The following is a 25330-nucleotide window of genomic DNA, read 5'->3' on the forward strand; positions in this document are numbered from 1 at the left end:
AACCAAGGTACATGCCCTTGACCGAAATCAAACCTGGGACCCTACAGTCCGCAGGCTGGCACTCTATCCACTGAGCCAAACTGGTTAGAGCATCATTGATATTTCTCTCTCTCTCTCTCCCTCTCCCTTCCTCTCTGAAATCAATAAAAATATATTGAAAAAAAGAGGAAAGAAACAAATATGCAAAATTGATCTTAAAGAGCCTAAGATAAAGTCATATAAAAATTTGCTTAAGCCCTAACCGGTTTGGCTCAGTGGATAGAGCATCAGCCTGCGGACTCAAGGGTCCCAGGTTCGATTCCGGTCAAGGGCATGTACCTAGGTTGCGGGCACATCCCCAGTAGGGGGTGTGCAAGAGGCAGCTGATCAATGTTTCTCTCTCATTGATGTTTCTAACTATCCCTCTCCCTTCCTCTCTGTAAAAAATCAGTAAAATATATTTAAAAAAATTTTTTTTTGCTTAAATCTTTGGGTTTTGAATGAGTGGATTCTAACTACAGGTGTTCTTTGTGCTAACGTGTGGTAACTTTGAATTAGAAGTTCTCCAAGAAGAATGATGGAATGAAAATGTTTAGTATAATTGAGAATATACATAAAAGATGGGTATACAGTAGTCTCTTGATACCAGTATTTTTCATGGTGTTTTCTTGAGTGGCTGTCTAACTTTCCTGCCTGCAGAAGGGAAGGGGACACTACCACCTCTTGCCATCAGATGTGACTCTTCCCTAGGTTTCTTTTTCTTTCTTTCCCTCTTTCTTTTTTTTTTTTCGAAGCCATTGTAAATGGAATCGATTTTATTGGTGTATTAAAATGCAACTGATTTCTGGATATTTCTTTTGTATCCTGCTACTTTACTGAATTCATTTATCAGTTTTATTAGTTGTTTTTTTTTAGTGGCATCTTTATGGTTCTCTATATACAGTATCATGTCATCTACCAATAATGACAGTTTGACTTCTTTCTTTGCAATTTAAATGTGGCTAGGATTTTCATTACTATGTTGAATAAGAGTGGTAAAAGCAGACATCCCTGTCTCTTATTTCCGATCTTAAGGGAAATGCTTTTAGTTTTTGCCCATTGAGTGTGATGTTGGCTGTGGGTTTGTCATATATTGCTTTTATTACATTGAGGTATGTTTCCTCTATTCCCACTCTGCTGAAAGTTTTTCTTATGAATGGGTGCTGGGTTTTATTAAACGCTTCTTCTGAATATATTGATATGATCATGTGGTTTTTATCCTTCATTTTGTTTATGTAGTATATCACTTTTATTCATTTGTGGATATTGTACAAACCTTGCATCCCTGGAATGAATCCCACTTGTTCATGGTCTATAATCTTTTTAATGTATTGCTGGATCTGGTTTGCTAATATTTTGTTAAGGATTTTAGCATCTGTGTTCATCAGAGATATTGGCCTGTGATTTTCTTTGCTTGTAGTATCCTTATGTAGTTTTGGAATTAGGATAATTCTGGCTTCTTAAAAAGAGCTTGGGAATCTTATCTCTTCTTAAATTTTTTTGAAATAGTTTGAGAAGCATAGGTGTTAGTGCTTCTTTGAATGTTAGTAAAATTCACCTGTGAAGCCATCTGGTTCAGGACTTCTGTTTATTACTGCTTCAATGTCCATAGTGGTAATATGTCTATTCATATTCTGTGATCCTTCTTGATTCAGTTTTGGAAGATAGTATGTTTCTAGGAATTTATCCATTTCTTCCAGATTGCCCAATTTGTTGGCATATAGTTGTTCATAAGATTTTCTTACAGTCCTTTGTATTTTTTGGTGTTAGTTCTTCTTTCATTTCTGATTTTATTTATTCAGGTCTTCTCTCTTTTTTTCTTGATGAGTTTGATTAGAGGTTTGTCAATCTAATTTATCTTTTCTGGGAACCAGCTTTTGGTATCATTGATCTTTGGGTTGTTTTTTTAAGAATCTATTTCATTTATTTCTGCTGTGATCTTTATTATTTCCTTCCTCCTATTCACTTTGGGTTTTGTTTGTCTTTTTCCTGTTTCTCTAAGTGTAGAGTTAGATTTTTTTTTTATTTGAGATTTTTTCATGTTTCTTGAGATAGGCCTGTAATGCAATGGATTTCCCTCTTAGGATTTTTTTTGCTATGTCCCATAAGTTTTGGGTTGTTATGTTCTCATTTTCATTTGTTTCAAGGTATCTTTTTATTTCATCCTTGATCTCATTGTTAACGCACTCCCTGTTTGGTACTATGGTATTTAGCCTCCATGTCTTTGTGTGTTTTTCTGTTGTTGTTTCTTTCTTGTGATTGATTTCTAGTTTCATACCATTGTGATCAGCGAGGATGCTTGATATAATTTCAGTCTTCTTAAATTTATTGAGATTTGTTTTGTGTTCTAACATGTGGTCTGTCCTACAAAATGTTCCGTATGTATTTGAAAAAATGTATATTCTGCTTTGAAATGCTCTGCTGCTTTGAAATGCTCTGATTAAACTATCTGATCTAGTGCATCATTTAATGTCATTGTTTCCTTATTGATTTTCTGTCTGGAGCATCTATCCATTGATGTCAGTGAGGTGTTAAAATTCCCTACTATGACTGTATTACTGTCAGTCTCACCATTTATGACCATCAAGGTTTTCCTTACATATTTAGGTGGCCCTATGCTGGGTACCTAAATGTTTACATGGGTTCTATCCTTTAGTTGGGTTGTTCCCTTTGTCGTTTTTTAGTGTGCTTCTTTGTCTCTTACTATAGCCTTTGTTTTAAAGTTTATTTTGTCTGATATATGTAATCCTTCCCACTTTTTTTTTTATTTCCACTTGCATGACATTTCTTTTCCATCCCTTTACTTTTAGTCTGTGTGTATCTTTCATTCTGAGGTGGACCTCTTGTAGACAGCATATATATTGGTCTTCCTTTCTTATCCATTCAGCTACTCTATGTGCTTTGATTGGAACATCTAAGCCAGTGGTTCTCAACCTTCCTAATGCTGCGACCCTTTAATACAGTTCCTCACGTTGTAGTGACCCCCAACCATAAAATTATTTTCGTTGCTACTTCATAACTGTAATTTTGCTACTGTTATGAATCATAATGTAAATATCTGATATGCAGGATATATTTTCATTGTTACAAATTGAACATAATTAAAGCATAGTGATTAATCACAAAAACAATATGTAATTATATATGTGTTTTCTGATGGTCTTAGGCGACCCCTGTGAAAGGGTCGTTCGACCCCCAAAGGGGTCGTGACCCACAGGTTGAGAACCACTGATCTAAGCCATTTACATATAAAGTGATTATTGATAAGTACGTATTTATTGCCATTTTATTCTTTTCACTATCTTTATCTGTTTTCTTTTTTCTTTTTCTATTTCTTAAAGCAGTCCCTTTAACATTTCTTGTAATACAGGTTTGGTGGTAACAAACTTCTTTAGCTTTTTCTTGCCTGGGAGACTCTTTATTTGTCCTTCCATTTCAAAAGATACCCTTGCTGGATAGATTAGTCTTGGTTGTAAGTCCTTGCTTTTCATCGGTTTGAAAAATGTGTTTTTAATCACTTTGTGGCCTGAAATGTTTCTGTTGAAAAATCAGCTAACAGTCTATGGGAGCTCCCTTATAGGTAACTAGCTTTCTTTCTCTTATAGCTTTTAAGATTCTTTCTCTGTCTTTAAACTTTCCATTTTAATTATGATGGGTCTTGGTTTGTGCCTCTTTGCATTCATCTTCTTTGGGATTCCCTGTACTTCCTGAACTTGCATGTCTTTTTCCTTCACCCAGTTAGGGAAATTTTCAGTCATAATCTCTTCAAATAAGTTCCCTGTCTCTTGCTCTCTCTCTTCTCCTTCTGGTACCCGTTATGATGCGAATGTTGTTATACTTCATGTTGTTCCAAAGGTCCCTTAAATTACACTCATTTTTATTTTATTTTTTTGTGGTTGATAATCCTCACCCAAGGATATTTTTTCCATTGATTTTTAGATAGTGGAAGGGAGGGGGGAGAGACAAAGAGAGAGAGAAATATTGATGTGAGAAGAGAACATTGATCGATTGCCGCCCGCATGTGCCCTCACCAGGGCTAGGGATTGAGCCTATAATTGAGGTAGTGCCCTTGACAGGAATCAAACCTGAGACCCTCTGTCCCCAGGCCAACACTCTAACCACTAAGCAAACCAGCCAGGGCTACCCTCATTTAAAGAAGATGTGTGTGGTTTTTTTGCTGCTCTGATTGGATGTTTTTTGCTACATTGTCTTCTAAATCATTGATTTGATTCTCTGCTTCATCTAACCTACTGTTTACCTCTGCCACTCCCTGAGTCTGCCCGAATCTCCTTCAGAGCCTTTCAAGAAAGGCTGCACTGTGGGCCCAAGCTGGCCATAGCCAGCTGACTCTTCCACAGGGCACTAGTTTGGCAGGGAAGGGCCACAGGGAGCTAGGAGAGAGGGCCTAATGTATTCCCTCAGGGTGATGCCGAATGGAGGGGAGTGCTCGACTGGGAAAGATGTCATCTGTGGGAATTGTGGGACATTCCCTGAATTCAGTACAGGGACCTTACCAGCTGTTCTCCAGCCCTCTCCCTGTATGGCTCTGAGCCACCGTCTCTCTGCCAGAACTCGGGATGAGTGCCCGCAACTGAGATTTTGTGTGCTTACCCTTTGAAAGGGGACTTGGTTTTCTACCAGACCCCTGTCTCTTCCTGGTGGACAGAATCCCCACTGATTTTCACATCCAGATGTTATGTGGGCGCCTGTTCTCGGCTCAGGTACTCCAGGCTTTGGAGCCCAGCATGGGGTTGAGACCCCGCACTTCTCAAAAAGTACTTTTGCAGCTGAGAGATCCCTTTGGATTCTCTTCTGCCACATGTGGGTGCAGGGATAGCACCATTTTGTGTCTCCACCTTCCTTTTACTCTGGATGGGGCTTCTTCTGTAATCCTTGGTTATACGACTTCTGTTCAGCTAGTCTTCATTTGGTTATTCAGGTTGATTTTTTCTGTAATTTAGTTGTCATTTGCATTTGGTCCTGGGAGGAGGTGAGTGTACCTTTTCCCTACTCCACCACTATCTTGTATCCCTACCATCTCTGTATCTTCTGTGGGGAGGTGGCTATCCAGACCTTATGCCCATTTCATATAGTGTTGTTTGTTTTCTCATTGTTAAGGATTAAGAGTATATATGTGTGTGTGTGTGTGTGTGTGTGTGTGTGTGTGTGTGTGTATGTGTGTGTTTGGATACCAGTAGAGGACCTATATTCCCTGCTCAGGGGTTCCCATTTCTAGACAGACAAGCAGTATGTTGCTGACTGTGACCCCACATGGCAGCCTCAGACCAAGTGGACTCCACCTGACCTGACTTTGAATGAGATGACAACTCTCTCCTCCCCACAGAGCGAGCCCCACTCTATTTAAGTTTTTTTAGGTATCACCTCAAGAAGATAAGGCATTTGTAAGACCCACTGCACAGGTGACTATCATGGGTAGCTTAGTGGCTATCTCTCAGGCTCTGTCTCTCTAAGTTTGTCTCTCTCTGTCACACATAGACTCAATCTCACATGTGTATGCCTGCCTACTGAAATCACGTTTATGTGGTCTAACAGCTCAGATCCTGGACAGTTGGTCTATGTGTCTCATATAAGAGGACCCATGAGGGAGCCCTTGTACATTGTTGGTGGGATACAGACTGGTGCAGCCACTGTAGAAAACAGCATGTAATTTCCTCAAAAACTTAAAAATGAAACTGCCTCATGACCTAGCGAGTCCACTTCTTGGAATATATCCAAAGAAACCTGAAATATTAAATTGAAAGAATATATGCACCCCTATGTTCATTGCAGTGTTACTTACAGTGGCCAAGATTTGGACGCAGCCCAAATGTATATCAGTAGATTTGTAGATAAAAAAGTTGTGGTACATTTACACAATGGAATACTACTGGGCTTTAAAAAAGAAGAAAATCTTATCTTTTGTAACAGTGTGATAGACCTGGAGAATATTATGCTACTTGAAATAAGCCAGTCAGAAAAAGACAAATACCATATGGTTTCATCCATATGTGGAATCTAATGAACAAAATAAACAAAATAGAAACGATACTGATAGATACAGAGAACAGACAGCTGTCAGGGGGGAGGGTGGTTGGGTGCTGGGTGTAAAATGTGAAAGTATTACGTAAAGTAACACACCCACCTCATAAACACGACAGTATGGTGATTACAGATTACCAGCCGGAAAGGGGTTGAGGGGATGTAGAAGAGACTAAAGGGGGATAAATGGTGATAGAAGGAGACTTGACTTTGGATGGTGAACACACAATACAATATACAGATGATGTATCATAGAAGTGTACATTTGAGACATATTATTAACCAATGTCACCGTAATAAATTCAATAATTTTTTTTTAAGTTTGAGAAACACTGGTGTATTGCATGCGTAAAGAGGCAAGGTATCTGTCAGCAATCATTTTTATTTATATTTTTGGAAAGGAAACTCCAGGGAATAAACAAATGCACTGATGGCAGAATATTTGAGAAACATTTCCCCAGGTCAAAGCGGTTCCTTCTGAGATTTTGCCACTGTGTACACAACTGCTTGGTAAACTTTGCAACTTCATAGCATATCAGAAGGAACTAGTCTGCATCCTCTTCCTGTCTCTTCCCTTGGAGAAGCCTTTAGCTTTTCATGGGGACTTGCTGTTACAGGAAGATAAACTTTACCCTATACCAACCACCATTTTCTCCCTTTTGCTAGGAAAAGCAGTTTGTATAGCTCCTAAATATTTCCTTAATATATCTTCAAATTAAACTTATAGTTAGATTTACATAATTGTTTTCACCCAACAGTCAAAATATACAAGCTAAGTACATTTCCTATCCAGAGCATTGAAACCATAAGCCTAAGTGACTTTTTTAGCACTTTAATTCTCATCTGAACTCTTTTTGACCTTAGAGATAAGAAACCAACTAAACAAAACCCTGTCAACAACATTTAAGTCCATATACATATGTATGTTTTTTAGTAACATGTGCCAATATGGTTGAGTCATAGACTCTTAAAGCAACAAAAAAATTTTAGCTTAGTTATACCAACTTAAAATAAATTTGGTTGCTAAGAGCCTTCTTTCTTAAATCAATGTCTTTTGAAGCATTTTTTTTTTTTTTTACTATTCGATATTTTAAACTCTCTGTGATAATTGTTATACTTGTGATTAGAGTCACCAATTTTTGAACCTGAGATTTTTATTATAATGTCACCTACCTGGTATATTTTTAATCAAATAATCTTTTTGGTTTATTAGATAGAAGGAAAAGGTTTGCATTTGACTTTTTTTTTATTAAAGAATCTGTAAAGATAATAACACTTAATTGCAAGTAAATTTTGGTAAATCTTATATGAAGAAACCGACTAACTTAATCTTTGCGTGCCTACGTATTAGGGAGACACAGAAGGAGACCGAGTGCCAGGCGTACCTTGCTTTATTGTGCTTTGTTTTACTGCACTTCACAGATACTGTGTTTTTATCAACATCTAGGCAAGATCCTCGGCCAACATAATGATTATGACTCACCGAAGACACAGATGATGGTTAGCTTTTTTAAGTAATAAAATATTTTTAGTTAAGGTATGAACATTGTTTTTTTTAGATATAATGCTACTGCACACTTAATAGACTACAGTATAGTATAAACATAACTTTTATATGTCCTGGGAAACCAAAATAATTGTGTAACTCATTGTGATATTTGCTTTATTGCCGTGGTCTGGAACCAAACATGTAATATCTACAAGGTATGCCTGTGTAAACTCTACCCAAATTCTGATCTGACTGCTAAGCTATGTATGCATTGGGTAGACTTTAGGAGACCTAGGAAAAAGCAGCAGCTAAAAGTTGAAATACCTGACATGGAGATTTCAGATGCTGCCCATTCCAAAGGAGAAAAGTTTAGAGTTTTAGTTCAGTGAAGTTCATTACTCATTTATGATACAAGTCATTCTTGAAAGGAGCAGTAGAGTTTACAACATATCATTTAAAATGTCCATTATATTATAAAAACTTACTGAACATGCGAAGAAATAGGAAAATGTGAGTCAAGGGAAAAGCAGTCACTATACATTGAACCTGAGATAATCCAAAAGTTGAAACGAAAAGGACTTTTTATAAATATATTTAAATACTTAAAGGAAAATAAAATAATAATAAGTGAACAGATAGAGCATCCCACAGAGAAATGAAATTAGCAAAAAAGAACCAAGTGAAAATTCTAGAATTGAAAATTTAAGTAAGTGAATAAAAATCACTCATTGACCTTAATTGAAGATTGATGACTTTTTTTTTTTAATATTTTTTTATTTTTCGCTTAAAGTATTACAAAGGATATTACATAAGTGTCCTTTTTTTTCCCCCCCACCCTTGACACACCCCTACCCTCCCTTACCCCCCAGTGTCTTATGTCCATTAGTTATGCTTATATGCATGCATACTCACTCATTGACCTTAATTGAAGATTGAAGACAGCAGAAAAAAAAAGTTGATGAACTTGAAGATAAATCAATAGAAATTATCCAGTCTAAAGAAGAAATAAAAATGAATAGAGCCTAAATGATCTGTGGCACAATTTCAAACACTCTAACATAAATGTAATTGGTGTCCCAAAGAGAAAGAGAGCAAAGACAGAGAATGGGAGAGAAAAGATAGTAGAAGAAATATTGTCTAAAAATTTCCCAAATTTTTTGAAAAATTTAATTTTATCGACCTAAGAAGCTTATTGGATCTCAAGCAGGATAAATATAAAAATCCTTCACCTAAGCACATCATAGTCAAACTGCTGAAATACAAAAACAAACAAATAAGAAAACCAATGAAAGGAGCTAGAGAAATATATATGGAAACAATACATTTCACTACAAGATTAAACTTTATCATTAAACATTAATTTTAATTTTGTATTTTACTCTAAAAAAGTTATCTCTAAAAAGTAAAAAAAAGATCAAGTTGTCTCTATACTAATAATAGAGGAATATGCAAATTATCTGGGATGCTGTCACGCAACAACCAAACAGCAGGCTGCGTGGGGAAACCAGGCCGGTGGCGGGGGGTGGGGGGGGCAGTGAGGGGTGACCAGGCTGGCACAGGGGGGCAGTGAGGGGCAACCAGGCCAGCATGGGGGGGGCACTTGGGGTGACCAGGCTGGCACAGGGGGGCAGTTGGGGGTGACCAGGCCAGCAGGCGGGCACTTAAGGGCAGTCAAGCTGGCAGTCAGAGGCGGTTAGGGGCAATCAAGCAGGCAGGCAGAGGCCGTTAGGGGTGATCAGGCAGGCAGGCAGGTGAGCAGTTAGGAGCCAGCAGTCCCATATTGTGAGGGATGTCCGACTGCCAGTTTAGGCCTGATCCTGGCCTAAACCAGCATTTGGACATCCCTTGAGGGGTCCCGGATTAGAGAGGGTGCAGGCTGGGTTAAGGGGACCCCACCCCACCTATGCACGAATTTTATTCACCAGGCCTCTCGTTTTAATATAAAAATCTTTTATCCTGAAATCTATACATAATAAAAAGATGTTTACATCTGACTTTGACACTGTAAAAATATCATCATTATTTTTCTGAGGGCACTTGTATTCCTACTTTAAAATAGATAAAAAGTGAAGGCAAAATGTTCTAAGATGAAAATGTATTACTACTGTATACCTCTGTACAATAAGTAGCTATTGGATGTATAGGATTATTAACATGTGTAACTGAGCACATAAGAGAAAGGAAATTGGCAAGGCATTTTTGAATTCAGATTTCTTCATCTGAATATGCAGGACAGGTATTTCATTTCCATATTAGTCTCCATTTTTGAGTTAGCTCTAATCAGATTTTACTTTGATATAAGGAAAGCCAAACAAAGAATGATGCCTTGAGGAAAGAAGCATGAAGTAGCAAGAAGACCTTGTGTTTGTTTTTCTCTTCCCATACCTCAGTGTTGCTCATAGAAGCATCTTTTTTTTTCTAATCATAAAGTAGTATTTCACCCTGGCTGGTATGGCTCAGTGATTAGAGTGTTGGCCCACACTCAAAGGCATGTACCTAGGTTGCAGGTTAGATCCCCAGCCCTGGTCAGGGTGCATGTGGGAGGCAATCAGTTGATATGTCTCTCTCACATCTATATTTCTTTCTCTCCTCCCCCCTGCCCACTTCCACTCTCTCTAGAAACCAATGGCATAAAATATCCTCAGGTGAAGATTAACAAAACAAACAAAAAAATGAACCTTTGATAAAGATGATAACATCATTGAGCACCAAAGCCTTGACTGGTTGTGTGACCTTACGTAAACTACCTTTCTAAGCTTCAGTTTCCTCATTTAACATTTACCCCCTAGGTCTATTATGAAAAGTAAATCAGATAGCAGGTAAAGCCAGGCACATTTTAGGGACTCCATAATACTGGTTCTCTCTTATACCTTTCTCTCCCTTTAAAAAGGGACTTTTAAAATCAGAATCAAAAAGTTAAGTTTTTGACATAGAAGGTAGGTATATAATTTTATTAGAATTGAATATTTTAAAAAAATATTTTCTGATTATAAATATAGTTCATATTATAGAGGATTTGGGAAATATAGAAAAGCATAAATAAAATAAAAAATATTTCTAATCCCATTGTCAAGAGTTTTTTACTATTAGAAATTTGGTATTTATCTCCAGTCTTTTTTCTACATTTTATCCCCTCTTCAAAAAAAGAAAAAGCCTTTCCCAAGTGTTCACTGCCCAGCTACCATCACTCCCTTTCACGGGCTTTCACAGCCAGATTTCCTAAAGCCTTGCTGTCACTCTTGGACCTGTTTCTTTCTAAGAAATTTATTCTCAACAGATACATCAAAGTCTTCCCAGTCAGTAAGTCCAACACATATTTTGCAGCCTTTTCTCTTTTAAATCTCTAAGTAGTATTAGGTACTGCAAACTACTTCATGAAATGTCTTTCTCCTAAAGCTCCTGATTCTCCTCTTCTTTGGTCATTTCTTATTATTTTTTATAGGATTCTTCATGTCAATTTATTTGTATAAGTTCTGTCATGAATCCTTTTCTCTTAATGATTTCAACCATTTCCATAGCTTCAGTTATCTCTATGTTGGTGATTTCAAAATCTGTGTCTTCAAACTTCAACAGGCCTATACATGGACATGTTACTTTTTGGATGTTTCTGAGGTATCCCAAATGCAGTATATTTTAAATTGACTTCAACCCATCATTTCATTCCATTCCCCAAACAAAAGTTTGTGTCTCTCTCTGCCTACCCCACCATCTACTCATTTACTCAAGTTGAATTGAATTCTGCATTGATTCCTTGCTCAACCACTGTGTCCAATTATTTCATTAATCCCAAATACTGGTACCTAATATGTTTTGAGTCCCTTGAGATCTCTTCTGCATTATTTTCTCATTTATTTCCATCTGCTATAACTGTATATTTCAGATATGTAGTCCTATGCTTTGTTTATTGCTATATCCTCCAGGCCTAGAAGTTTGCCTGGCACATAGAAAGCATTTAATAAATATTATTCAATAAAAAATTCCTAATCTTACACCAGTCTAAGATTTCTTGTCTAGATTGCTGGACCAACACTTAACCAGTTGTTCTGCACATAGTTATATTATTCTAATTAATTGTCCACATTGCAAGCAGAGTTAACTTTCTAAAATTTAATTATGCCACACTCTGATTTAAAACTCATTGAGGATTTGCCTTCCTAGCCCTTAGAATAAAGTCCTAGTGCCCTATCTTGACTTAAAAACCCCTTCTGGAACTGAAATCCGTCTCATTTTTCAGTTTTATCTCCTACCACCACCCTCTTCAAACTCTGAGTTCTAGTCACATGGAACTTTAGTATTTACTCAAAGATACCATGCTTTCTTACCACTGGACATTGCACGTGTTGAATGTTTTCTCTGGAACACTTTTACATTCTCTTTTGTTTGATTGATTCGGAGAACTCTTTATTATTACTTTTTTATTTTTTTGTCAATCCTCACCCAAGGATATTTTTTCCTTTTTATTTTTTATTTGTTTAGAAAGAGTGAAAGGGAGAGAGAGAGTTGGTGGGGTAGAGAAAGAGAGAGAGAAACATCTATGTGAGAGAAACACATTGATTGGTTGATTCCCATATGTGCCCCTGACGGGGCCGGGGTTGAACCTGCAACCCAGGTACATCCCTTGACCAGGAATCAAACCCATGACCCTTCAAACGAGGGCTATTGCTCTAACCACTGAGCAATCAGCCATGGCTTGGAGAGCTCTTTTGACTATGCTCTTATAGTACCCTGTATTACTCTCTACAGAAGTCTCCCTTTATCTGTAATTTTGCTTTCCATGGTTCTGGTTACCTGAACTGTGGTCCAAAATATTAAATGTAAAGTTCCAGAATTAAATAATTTTTACGTTTTAACTTTCACACCCTTCTAAATAGTGTGATGAAATCATGCACTATCTTTCGTCCTGCCTGGGACATGAGTCATCCCTTTGTCCAGCATATCCACCCTGTATTATGCTACCTGCTCATTAGTCATTTATTAGCCATTTCATTATCAGATCAACTGTCTTGGTATGGCACTGCTTGTGTTCAAATAAACCTTATTTTATTGTTATAAGCATTCTGTTTTATTATTAGTTTTTATTTATAACTTAAATTCTAAATTAATTTATAAATTAAACTTTATCATAGGTATGTATGTATGTGTAAGAAAGAAAACATAGTATATATATGTTTCTGTATGATCCGAGGTTTCAGTATATACCCACAGGGAGTCTTGGAATATATTCCCCACGGATAAGGAAGGACTCCTGTAGTTATCCAGTTTAATGTACATGCTTATTTTATTGCCTGGTTCTACTTCTAAAATATAGCTCCTTGAGCACAAGTAATGTCTCTATTTGATTTCCTCTATATCCTCAGCAGCTGGCACATGGTAGATGCTCAATACTTTTGAAACAAAGAATGAGACACACACATGAACATATGTGTAGTCAATCCTCATTATTCATGGATTCTGTATTTACAAATTTACCTACTCACTAAAATTAATGTGTAATCCCCAAATCAACACTCACAGCACTTTCATGGTCATTTGTGCCTTGTGTAGACTGGTGAAAATTTTGAATTGTCTGACATGAGCATTTCAAGTGGAGGCAAAATGAGGCAAGAACTTGCTGTAGTTCTCATACTGTAAACCTGTCCTTTTTGTGGTATAATTAGTGCAACTTTTCTCCACATTTTGTGCTTTTTGTGGTGATTTTTGCTATTGAAAATGCCCCCCACGCATAGTGCATAGTGTTGGCTAGTGTTCCTGAGCACAAGAAGGCTGTGATGTGATATGGTTTATGGAGATAAGCTTTTTTCAGACGTAAGTTGGCCTGATCCCCGTGGAGTCCCTCGGCCTGGCCTGTGGGGTTCGGACCGAAACCGGCTCTCCGACATCACCCGAGGGGTCCCGGATTGTAAAAGGGCACAGGCCAGGCCGAGGGATCCCACCGATGCACGAATCTGTGCACTGGGCCTCTAGTTTAAAATAATGACTCTTTATCTCATATGTTATAATATTAAGAAAAGAACTGTCTCTTTCTGTATGTTCATATGAGCATGGAAACAAGCATAGCTAATACACATTTTTCATCAGGTTACGTTGATTACCTGGGGGATGCGTATATTTTTTCTTAATTTATCTTTATATTGTCTAACTGGTTGCAATGAATATGTTTTTGGTTTTTTTTGTCAATACTCTTATAAAACATGATTTTTAATAGTTGCATTGCATTTTCTTTTGTGAAAGGAATAAAGTTTTGACTAATTATGAACTTGAATTTTCCCATGTTTCAGACAGTCAACGCCTACAGTTGGATCTACAGAAAATGGAGCTTCTGGAAAGTAAGATGACTGAGGAGCAACATTCTCTAAAAAGCAAGATTAAGCAAATGATGATTGATCTGGAGACATTTAATGATTTGCCAGCTTTAAAAGCATCAGGTGAAGAAAAGAAAAAGGTAAATAGTATTACAAAATTATTCAAGTTGTTTTTTCTTTATCAAACCTAATATATATTATTTTCAGTTGATTATTTCATGTGTATTAAGAAAAAATAAAGATGTTTACACATATAGTAGAAGATTAGAGTGATTTAAGTTTTTTATTTTTAAATATACTTACTGATTTCAGAGAGGAAGGGAGAGGGAGAGACAGAAACATCAATAATGAGAGAGAATTATTGATCAGCTGCCTTCTGCACTCCCCCTACTGGGGATCAAGCCTGCAACCCAGGCATGTGCCCTGACTGGGAATTGAACTGTGACCTACTGGTTCATAGGTCAATGTTCAGTCACTGAGCCACACCAGCCTGGCTGGTGTGATTTAACTTTTAAACCAAAGGCACAAATTGAAAAGCAAGGGATAGAGCATTTCAACAAATATGAATTTTGTTAAATGCAGATTTGATTACGGTATTTCCCTGTTTAAGACTTGTCAGTGGTTTTTTATTGCATTTGCATTAATGTAAATTTGGTGGGGCAGGAATAGATATGGAAGCCTTAAGAGAGTTATTAAAATAGTTAATATTAATTTAGCTTGTTATAGTTCAAAGGATGTTTTTACAAACAGTTTTAAAGTAATTATAGCCTTGGTAGAATTTTATCAGACTATCAGTGAAAGTATTTGTCAAATTCAGTTTATATTGGCTTACTAGATATTGCTAAAGCCTATTATTTACTTCTATTTGGATCCACCTAGAAATTACATCAGGAGAGAACAGTGTTATCAACACGCAGAAATGCCTTTAAGAAAATAACAGAGAAGCTAACCACAGAATATGAGACACTAAAAGCACACTTGCAAGAAAATGAGACACATTCTCAGGTAAAAAAACAACAACAAACTTTGCAATTAATTTTGATTGTAGACTATCTGTCCTGTTCTCTTAATATTCTCACCTCAAAATGATCCTTTCCTTTCTTCCCCATCTGTTTTATTTACCTTCCAAATTTTCTGGCTTTGTAGATAGCCAGATAACCTCCACTCAGAATGAATTTACTCCTGCTTTTCTGTCTTCTATAAACCTATATTGAAGGCCTTCTTTATGCTAGGCACTGTTCAGGGCACAGCCATTAGGATAATAGTTTTATTTTTATTTTTTCTATTGATTTCAGAGAGGAAGGGAAAGGGAGAGAGAGATAAAAACATCAATGATGAGAGAGAATCATTGATCAGCTGCCTCCTGCACATCCCATACTGGGGATCAAGCCCACAACCCAGTCATGTGCCCTGACCGGGAATCAAACTTTGACCTCCTGGTTCGTAGGTCAACGCTCAACCACTGAACCTCACCAGCCGGTTAGGATAATAGTTTAAAAATTTTTCGAAAGTAAAGCATTTTTAATGCAGAAACTTTGCTAACTCATAAAATCTATAAATAAAGAAAATAAAACCTGATTACTAATATTCCACCATCCAGAAGAGGTAATTTTTGTCATTTTTGTGTGGGTCCTTCTAGTCTATATGTATATATGTACACATTTATTTATACATACACACATATGTACACATTTATTTCTATATACCTATAGAAATGCTATCATTTTGTACATGTTATTTAGAAATTTATTTTTATTTTTTAAATTAAATTTATCGGGGTGACATTGGTTAATAAAATTACATAGGTTTCAAATATATAATTTTATGATATATCATCTGTATTGTGTGCCCACCACCCAAAGTTAAATATTCTGTCACCATATATTTGGCCCCGTTTACCCTTTATTGCCCTCTACCTCTCTTCCCACTGGTAACCACCATGCTGTTATCTGTATCTGTGAGGTTTTGTTTTGTCTTATTTGTTCACTTGTTGCTTTCAGTTCTTTATTCCACATATGAGTGAAATCATATGGTTCTTGACTTTTTTCTCTCTGACTTATTTTGCTTAGCATGATATTGTCAAGATCCATCCATGGTTCTTACAAATGACAGTATTTCATCTTTTCTTATGGCTGAGTAGTATTCCACTGTATATATGTACCACATCTTCTTTATCCAGTTATCTATTGAAGTATGATTGTTTGTTTCCATGTCTTGGCCACCATGAATAATGCTGCAGTGAACTTAGGGGTACATATATCTTTGCAAATAAATGTTTTCAAATAAATATTAGATACTCAGAAGAGGTGTTGCTGAGTCATATGGTAACTGTATTCTTAATTGTTTGAGGAACCTCCATACTGTTTTCCATAGTGGCTGTACCAGTGTGCAGTCCCATCAGCAGTGAATGAGGGTTCCTTTTCCTCCACAACCTCCCCAATACTTGTTATTACTTGTTTTGTTGATAATACTAGTAGCCATTCTACCAGGTGTGAGGTAGTATCTCAAACCAAAAAACTTCTGCACAGCAAAAGAAACCACCAACAAAACAAAAAGGGGACCAATCAAATGAGAGAAGATATTGGTAAACCATAGCTGTGACAAGGAGTTAATATTCAAAGTATATATAAAAAACTCATCACCAAAAAAATCAAACAATCTAATTAAAAATGAGCAGAGGACCTGAACAGACACCTCTCCCAAAAAGACATACAAATGGCCAACAGATATATGAAAAGATGCTCAACATCAGTAACTTTTAGGGAAATGCAAATCAAAATTACAGTGAGATGTCACCTCACTCCAGTTTTTCATTATTAACTACTAGAGGCCCGGTGCACGAAATTTGTGCGGGGGGCGGGGGGGGCCCTCAGCCCAGCCTGCACCCTCTCTCAATCCAGGACCGCTGGCTCCTAACTGCTTGCCTGCCTCCCTGATTGCCCCTAACCACTTTGCCTGCCTGCCTGATCACCACTAATCACCTCTGCCTTGACCCCCTCCATCGCAGCTTTGTCCAGAATGATGTCTGGAAGGTCGTTCAGCTGTCTGGTCTAATTAGCATATTACACTTTTATTATTATAGATAAGTACTTACCATTGTCTATAGATATTTTTAAATATGATTCTTTATAATATTTGACTACATGAATATAGCATAATTTACTAAACCAATTCTATATTATTGGACATTTAGGTTATTTCTAATTTTTAAAATTATTCAAATAATTCTGTAAAGAGCAGTCTTATCCTTGAACTTCTTGATTTACAGCTATGTAACAGTTTGCAACTATGATTTATTAATGCTAAATGCGTTAACATTTTTCTTTCTTTTCTTTATATAATAATGTGATCATGACAGATAATCATTAACATTTTGGTATAACATTTTACAGACTTTCTCCTTTGCAGTTATACACCCATATTAATTATATGGTTTTTACCAAAAAATGAAATCATTCTATGCATACAGTCTTTAAGCATTTCTTTTCTTTTTTTTTTTTATAATTCTTTATTGTTTGAAAGTATTACATATGTCTCCTTTTTTTCCCCATTGACCCCCTCCAGCCCGCCCCAGCCCGCCCCAACCCTGCCCCTCCTGCCCCAAGTCCTCACCGCCCCATTGTCTGTGGCCATGGGCCATGCATATATGCATACAAGGTTCTTGGTTGATTACTTCCCACCCACCTACCCCCCCCCAATATTTTCAAGCTCTTTTTTTTGTGTGACATCAGCTAATTCATTCTCTGGATGTACCATTTTTTTAAAAAAAGGTATACCTTATATTCTTCTTGTATGGGGTAGAAGCTCACCAGAGTTTGCTACAACTACTAAAAGCTTAGAAATCACTAATTTACATAATTAAAATTTATCAGTCAGTTATTCTGTCTCTAATTCATAATATGTAAGTCTTGATATAGATTTGTAAGTGGGGAAATTATCCTAGGATGTTTAGAATATTTAACCTTTTAATATGTTTAAATGATTTCAAATAACTAATAGCCATTCATTCAAAAAACAGTGTGTGATGTGTGCTGAAGAAGAAACCTAAAAAAATGTTTATGGAGTCATCGTCTTAAATGGTTCTTAGGAAAAAATAGTGATATTTCTTATGGAATATTGGCCCTCTTCTACTGATTAGATTATTTAAGAAGGAAAATATTTGACAAACACAATTTCTTAGAGCCAGTCAACAGTTGCTTTGTGTATTTCTACATTAAGTTCTAATCATATTCTTAACCACATATACTGATAATAGGAATTTATAACATAAGACACACTGTACAGTATTATTTTGTTGCCTTTTTTGAGTTCCAAATAATCAAGTCAAATTCTGATCTCCCTATCTATTACAATATTTCATGGAAAACTAGTTCTTGACATCTATAAATAATTTTACATCACAGACTATTTTTTGAATGAATTGCTATTAGTTATTTGAAATCATTTAAACATATTAATATTGGAACAACTGTAAAACTAATAGAAGAAAGCATAGGTGACATTAGTCTTGACAAGGATTTTTTTGATATGACACCAAAAGCACAAGCCACAAAGGCAGAAATAAGTGACCTACATCAAAGTAGAAAGCTTCTGTTCCTTTTGCAATCAACAAAATAAAAAAGCACCTATGGAGTGGGAGAAAATATTTGCAAATCGTATATCTGATAAGGGGTTAATATCTAGAATATATAAGGAACTTATACTAGATGTTTTAAGTAAGTTTTAGGAAAAAAACAGAATTGTGCTTCATGATAGACTTGGAGATTTAAAGGCAAATCTCAAATATAGATGTATAATATGGGAGGGATTTGACCATCTGGCACAGTGTTGCTTTACAGCATTATTCGTGTAGCACCTAAGGTCTGCTGCTTTATAAGAAGGCCACTTCTTTGTGTAAAACAAAGAGGGAAAAGTGTGGTACTTGACTTTGCAAAAGGTTATTAGATTTATTGTCAGAAAGTGCTGACAGCTTCCTTAAGTCCATCTTCACTTCAAGGTCCTGTCTGGGGAGCTAGATCTGATTTAGTAGTGTTAACTCATAGCACATAAGGCTCACATGATTTATTAGTTATGATTCATCCTAATATCTAGATTTATCTCTTTGGAGGAAACAATAGGATGGATGCTACATTAAGTCTGAACTTATGCCCTGAAAATAAGTTTATCATGAGAGCATGAAGAAATATTACTAAAGCTGCTTTAATTATCAGATTTTTAAAAGTGATTATTACTTCTTGGAAATGTCTGGGCAGAATATTTTGTGTTTTATTTTTCAGAAGGCACTTTGCTTAGGAAAAAAACACACCAACTATGTGTATCTTAAAAAAGAAAGACCGTAACCCAGAGTTACAAGGTTAATTAAATCAGAAAAACAATTTAATTCTATAACAGTAAAATTGTCTTCTGAGGAAGCAACCATCAATATAATATCCACATTAGCTTCCTGTTGATGCAGAAATTATTGTAACAGTGCCAGCGTTTCGCCAGCCCTCTTATAATCTTCACACTGCAGCTCTGCTCTTATCACAGCTTGTAGAACTAGACAGGAAGTGTAGCCCTGGAAATAAGGAAGTCTTTCCTATATAGCTGAACCTTAGACAGTGTTAGAATATACGTTACATTTATGGCATTAGACTTCCAGATTTTAAGGAGACATTCCCATCATGTCTCATTCTTTTTTTAAGATCTTTTGGGAAAGGTATAAATAGTAAATTGTCTTTCGGTTGGCATGTTCATTGGTATAATAAATATTTTAAATATATTCCTGCTAAAATAAACATAGACTAAACCTATTGTCAGAGGCAACATTGTATTTATTCATGTATTTACTATTATTTAATATTCCCTAAATTTCTTTTTTGTCTACAATAGCTTTATCTCATGCAAGGAGTTGATAAGATTTAAAGTTGTGGTTTTTTTTTTCTTATCCTCTTAAAAGTGTGTCTAATAATTTTTGTGAATAGGGGCACTGGATAACATTTTTCTTTTGTGTTTTTAGCTTACAAATTTGGAAAGGAAGTGGCAACACCATGAACAAAATAATTTTGTGATGAAAGAATGTATCCTTTAAAAAGCTGCAAATGAACTTGATCTAGTGATTATTTTTCTATGAATTTATTTACAGACTGAAATTAAATAATTCAACACACATTTTTTCAGGTACATAATATGTACGAAACACTGAGCTAAACTATGTGGGAATAAAGGAATAAGATTTAGTTTCCACTTTACAATAGTTAGAGTGTGTGTGTGTGTGTGTGTGTGTGTAGCAAAGTAGCATGGCATAGTGACTAAGTGCATAGGATATGGAGTCAGTAGATCTAATTTTAAATGCTAACTTCTTATAAGTCATGGACTTTGGACAATTTATTTAATTTGTTTAACCCTCAATTTTATCATCTCAAATATAGTTAATAGTTCCTCTCATAGAGTTGTTGGGAGAATTATATATAACCATATGTATGTGTGTAGGGGGGAAGGAAGTATCATTGTTTATACTGCTGTACTTGGATATCTGTGCAGCAAAGGAGATAAACTAAGTAGTTGTATGAGAGATTTGACCTTCAAGCTCATCTGTTTCAGCCAATTCAACTTCATCTGATTTCTACCAAAATGGTACCTATGTCCCATCTTCTTGCTTATCTTTTTGAATGCCTATAAGGGGAAGCAGCTGCTGAGGACATGCACTGTGGAGTTGTAAGAAACATTTCCCCAAAGTAGTTTTCTATTCCCCGTCCCCTTTCAAGGACATCTCTGCTTGGAGGATTAGATCCTGACTCCATGCAGCATATGTTCTGCTATAGGACACTGCTCAGGGCAGCGTGGACCACAGCATACTTCCAAATGAGATGCATTAGGGCCTCTATTCCCAGTGGTCATGCAACTTAGTTTTAAAGCAAAAGACTCCCGTTCACAATATGCTGATGGACAGCACTCCAGGTTTGTGCAGCATCAAGTGAAGTCTGGAGACTGACCTGAAATTCTTTGTGATACTCTAGAGAACATGGTTGTTCTGAACGTTGGATTGTTCTAAGACCAGAATTTGATTGAGATGTATAACATTAACTATAAAAAAGCTTTCCATTTTAAGTGAACTTTTTTGAAACCAGTTCTGCTTGGCTTTTTAAGTTTCAATTGATGCTTAATTTGTTAAAATAATATATTGTTTTTTAACAATAGCTTAATTGTGCTTTTCCTGTCCCATCTTTAGTTATCAATAAGGAAAATACTAGTATTATTTGGTTCCTTTCTGACCCACAATTATATTACTACTAGAGGTCTGGTGAAAGAAATTCATGCATTGGGGGGGGGAGGGGCAGAGAAGAGTTGTCCCTCAGCCTGGCCTACATCCTCTTGCAATCTGGGACCCTCTGGAGATGTCTGACTGCAGTTTAGGCCCCCGAGGGGTCCCAGATTGCGAGAGGGATGTAGCAGTGTGCCAAGTGGCAGGCGGCCAGGGAGGAGCCAGAACCAGGGTCGGGCGCTGCGCTGCTGATGCTCATCCTGGCCCTCAGCACCTGCTGCTACCACTCGGTAGTACTGCCGTGGAGTCAGGAGAGGCTTCCACCACCCAGCTGTGCTTGCCAGCCGTGAGCCCGGCTTCTGGCTGAGCGGCGCTCCACCTGTGGGAGTGTACTGACCACCAGGGGGCAGTTTCTGTGTTGAGCGTCTGCCCTCTTGTGGTCAGTGCGCATCATAGTGACTGGTCAACCGGTTGTTCTGGTCATTCTGCCGTAAGGGTCACTTAGGCTTTTATATACATAGACTAGAGGCCCAGTGCACAAAATTCGTGCACGGGGGGGGGGGGGGGTGTGACCCTCAGCCCAGCCTGCACCCTCTCCAATCTGGGACCCCTCAAGGGATGTCCGACTGCCCGTTTAGGCCCGATCCCAATGGGCAGTGGGATATCCCTCTCACAATCCAGGACTGCTGGCTCCCAACTGCTCATCTGCCTGCCTGACTGATTGCCCCTAACCACTCCTCTGCCAGCCTGATCGATGCCTAACTGCTCCCCTGCAGGCCCAATTGCCCCTAACTGCCCTCCCCTGCTGGCCTGGTCACCCCCAACTGCCCTCCCTTGACAGCCATCTTTGACCACATGGGGGCGGCTAGCTTGTGTGTTGGAGTGATGGTCAATTTGCATATTACTCTTTTATTAGATAGGATTTGTATTGATAGTGTTCCCCCTTAACTCATGTAATTAGTCATAGCAACCAAGAGTCAAGAGAGTGATTACCAGACAGTTATGAAGAATGTGAACAAGCAGATTGCAGAGTACAATAAAACCATCATGGATGCTCTGCGGAGCATGAGCAGAAACTGAGTCTGAACCAACTGCACGTCTCTACAGAAGTATCCTGTTGCTATTAAACTTTAAACAAGCTGACTGAAAAATAAAAAAGCTTACCCTTGAAGAGTCTTACCTAAGATGTTTGAATGCTATACTTTTTGTGGCCTCTTTGAAGAGTGGTGTTTTAAATAGTATAATAGTTGAGCAAACAGTTTGCATTTAAATAATATCATCTCTGCTCTGGCCAGTAGCTTAGTTGGTTAGAGCATCGTCCCCAAACACCAAAGTTGTGGGTTTGATCTCCAGCCAGGGCACTTGCAAGAAGCAACCATTGAATGCATGGATAAGTGAAACAACAAATCAATGTTTCTCTTTCTCTCTCTCTCTCTTCCTCTGTCCCCTCTCTCTCTCAAATCAATAAAAATTTTTTAAAAGTATCATCTTCTTTTATGATATTTTTTGTTTTGTGTGGGTGATGAGATAAACTAAAAGTGGTTATTGAGAGTCATTTAGATGGTATAATCCATCTATGGCAGCAATTTTCAATCATCTTTTTGATCTCATGGCACACAAACTAATTACTAAAATTCCGTGGCACACCAAAAAAAAATATATTTTGCTGATCTGATAAAAAATAGGTATAATTTGATTGAGTTACAGAAAAATAATAATGGTAATTACCTAACCTTTTTGCTCCAAACTGACTTTTTAAAAAATCAGATGCCTATACTTGTATATAAGGATTTCTTTTTTTGTTGTTGTTTATTTTTTTAAAAATTTTTAATTTTTTTATTGTTTAAAGTATTACAAATAGTAGTACATATGTCTCCTTTTTTTTCCCCCCATTGACCTCCCCCTGGCCTCCCCCCCCCCACACACATGCAAGAATTAACCAATCAGATACAAACTTATGCAACCTGACCAATAAGATACAACTCTTATGTAACCTATATATTTATGGTTTAAGATAGGGCATGCACACCTGATGGCTAATATTGTGTTGGCTGTTGCTATTTTTTATTTCATAATCTAAGGGAAAAAAAGTCAGTGCCCCTGACTAAATAGTCAGGTATTGCATGTTTTAAAAATTCTTGCAGCACACCAGTTGAAAATTGCTGATCTATGGCAGTAAATTAAATCTTTTCATGTGTCAACTCTAGAGGGATGCATGAAGTGTGATTCTGATTCAGCACTTACATCAGCCTTGTCAATTTTTGCTTCTAGAAAAAGATGGTAAAATTAGAGAGAGGTGTTTAGCTTTGATCCGTGCTTAAATGGAGTATATTTGATGTGTTTTAAGGCATATAAAGGCACAGGTAAATGTATAACACATATTCTTTATAAATCAGTTATTCCTAAAGATTTCAAATTAAAAACTTTTAACCTCTGAACTTTAAATATATTTTCTTACATGTATATATTGGGGAAAATATTAAGTTTAAAAGAAATACTGCACTTATAGTGTGGTTTTGGAATATAGCTGTTGCTATTCATTTCCACCTTGATATATTCATTTACCTTTTTGTCCAGTAGGAGAACTTAAGTAGATTAATTTGCAAACATTGCCAGAACATTTGAAAGGAAAAGCTGGAAGAGATGTAATTATGAAGTATGAATCCCGGAGACTTCATTGTAACTAAAGATGTATCCTCTCTTGTTGGCAGGAATGAGTCACCTTGATCCTCATTAAATAGCCCTGAAAACTATCATTTTCTTGTCTTCATCGGATTACTCTACTCAGTATTCGTAAAATGCAAGCATATTGTCTTAAAAAAAAAGCTTTTATTGAGATATAATTTACATAATATTAAATTACCTATGCATGGTGCTTTCTTGAAGTAAAGTTAGCACAGTAAATTATTCAACTTTAGTCTGAGTTGAGGTAGAGGGTGAACATTGGTGAGTTTGGTTAACTCTGGATCACTAATGTGGCTGAAGCTTGTGGGCAGTGATTCATTCTCTTAGGAGACGTTCCTCAAACGTGTTCCTCAGATCCTGAATTACTCAGGTCACGAATAGTTATTATACTACCAAAGGATTCATGGTCGAAGTTTGAGAAACACTGTTGAAAAAAACAGGTAAATTGTTGGTTAGCCTTCCAGCAATGCAAGATGGCAACCACCACGGGCTGGGGAGTAAAAGTCCCTTGCAATTTTCGACTGATGGGAGAACGGGAAGAAGGCCAGAAAGGACTAGGAGATGGCACAGTTAGCTGAGGTCTGGAAGGTGAGGAAGACAGAACACTTACAAGATGGATAGGGATGATCATTGGGCCTCCAAGAACAATTTATGAAAACCAAACATAAAGCCTTTATTTATAGAGCATGGACCTAAATACCCAGAAGCATCCCCCCTTGTAAGATTTGTAACAAAAATTAATATGAATGGAGTTAATAGTTCCAGTGGAGTGGGGGACCAAGAGCCATATCAGTGCTAATAAAATGGCAGAATTCACGTAGCATTGCAGTCCTGCAGGGGCTTCGTTGCCTAGTGATGTCTAAAGAAAATATGAAACTCCCTCAGCCACCTGAAGGACAATGTTACGGCAACTAATCAACAAGGCCACAGGCCCACTCTCCCCCATTGGATCTGAGCAGTCTTCATTTTCCACAGCAGAAGTGTTCTAGATACGTCTTGTGGACATCAAAGTGTAGTGTCCATTCAAAGGCAATTGATTGTAAGACACTGTAAATGATACTAATTTTTTGTCCTTTTGAATATAAAAGTTGTGCCATAAGAAATCGTCCTGTCAAGTGTAATCATGGTCCACAGAGTTGAACTTCCGGGATTAAGAAAGTCCTGTATATTTAAATCAATTCCTATCGTAACAGGTGGGGCACATCTAACTCAACTGTGAAAAGACACACAATCACCTTGCTGCTGATTACATGGCCTGGGGCTCTGTCTTCTCCTTCCCCACCTCCTCTCCCCCTTTACCCCGCTTCTCCCACACCCCCACGCTCACACCCCCGCTTCCTCCCTGCAACAGCTTTCTAGCTCGAGGTGGCTTGTTAGAGTAGATGTGAAGGTCACTGCCTATGTGCCGGAAGCCGGTCCATCCTTGCTGCTTGACACAGTCACTGCAGGAAAGAAACATCTGCACAGCATATGTTTCAAGGGACCTGGCATATATAGCATATTGTTCTTAATATGTTTGCTCTCCTTAGCGCCATGTGTTTTAACCAAGGTCAC

General features: G+C 37.2%; 1 protein-coding gene and 1 pseudogene across 5 annotated transcripts in view; both read left to right on the top strand.

The window, feature by feature from the left end:
• Positions 1–22357, top strand: part of IFT74 (intraflagellar transport 74) — an 88919-nt gene extending 66562 nt beyond the window's left edge. For all 5 annotated transcript variants that reach the window (XM_006101224.3, XM_014466573.2, XM_006101225.3 and 2 more), the window contains 4 exons: positions 13825–13988; positions 14728–14853; positions 19847–19907; positions 22053–22357. In XM_006101224.3, coding sequence (XP_006101286.1) covers positions 13825–13988; positions 14728–14853; positions 19847–19907; positions 22053–22171 — 470 coding nt within the window. In that variant the 3' untranslated portion in view covers positions 22172–22357. The remainder of the gene's footprint in view (positions 1–13824; positions 13989–14727; positions 14854–19846; positions 19908–22052) is intronic.
• A 1892-nt stretch (positions 22358–24249) lies between these two features.
• On the top strand, positions 24250–24691 carry LOC102432471 (annotated as a pseudogene).
• The last annotated feature ends 639 nt before the right edge of the window (positions 24692–25330 follow it).

The sequence above is a fragment of the Myotis lucifugus genome, unplaced genomic scaffold (genome assembly GCF_000147115.1).
Source record: "Myotis lucifugus unplaced genomic scaffold, Myoluc2.0 scaffold_346, whole genome shotgun sequence".
NCBI lineage: Eukaryota > Metazoa > Chordata > Mammalia > Chiroptera > Vespertilionidae > Myotis > Myotis lucifugus.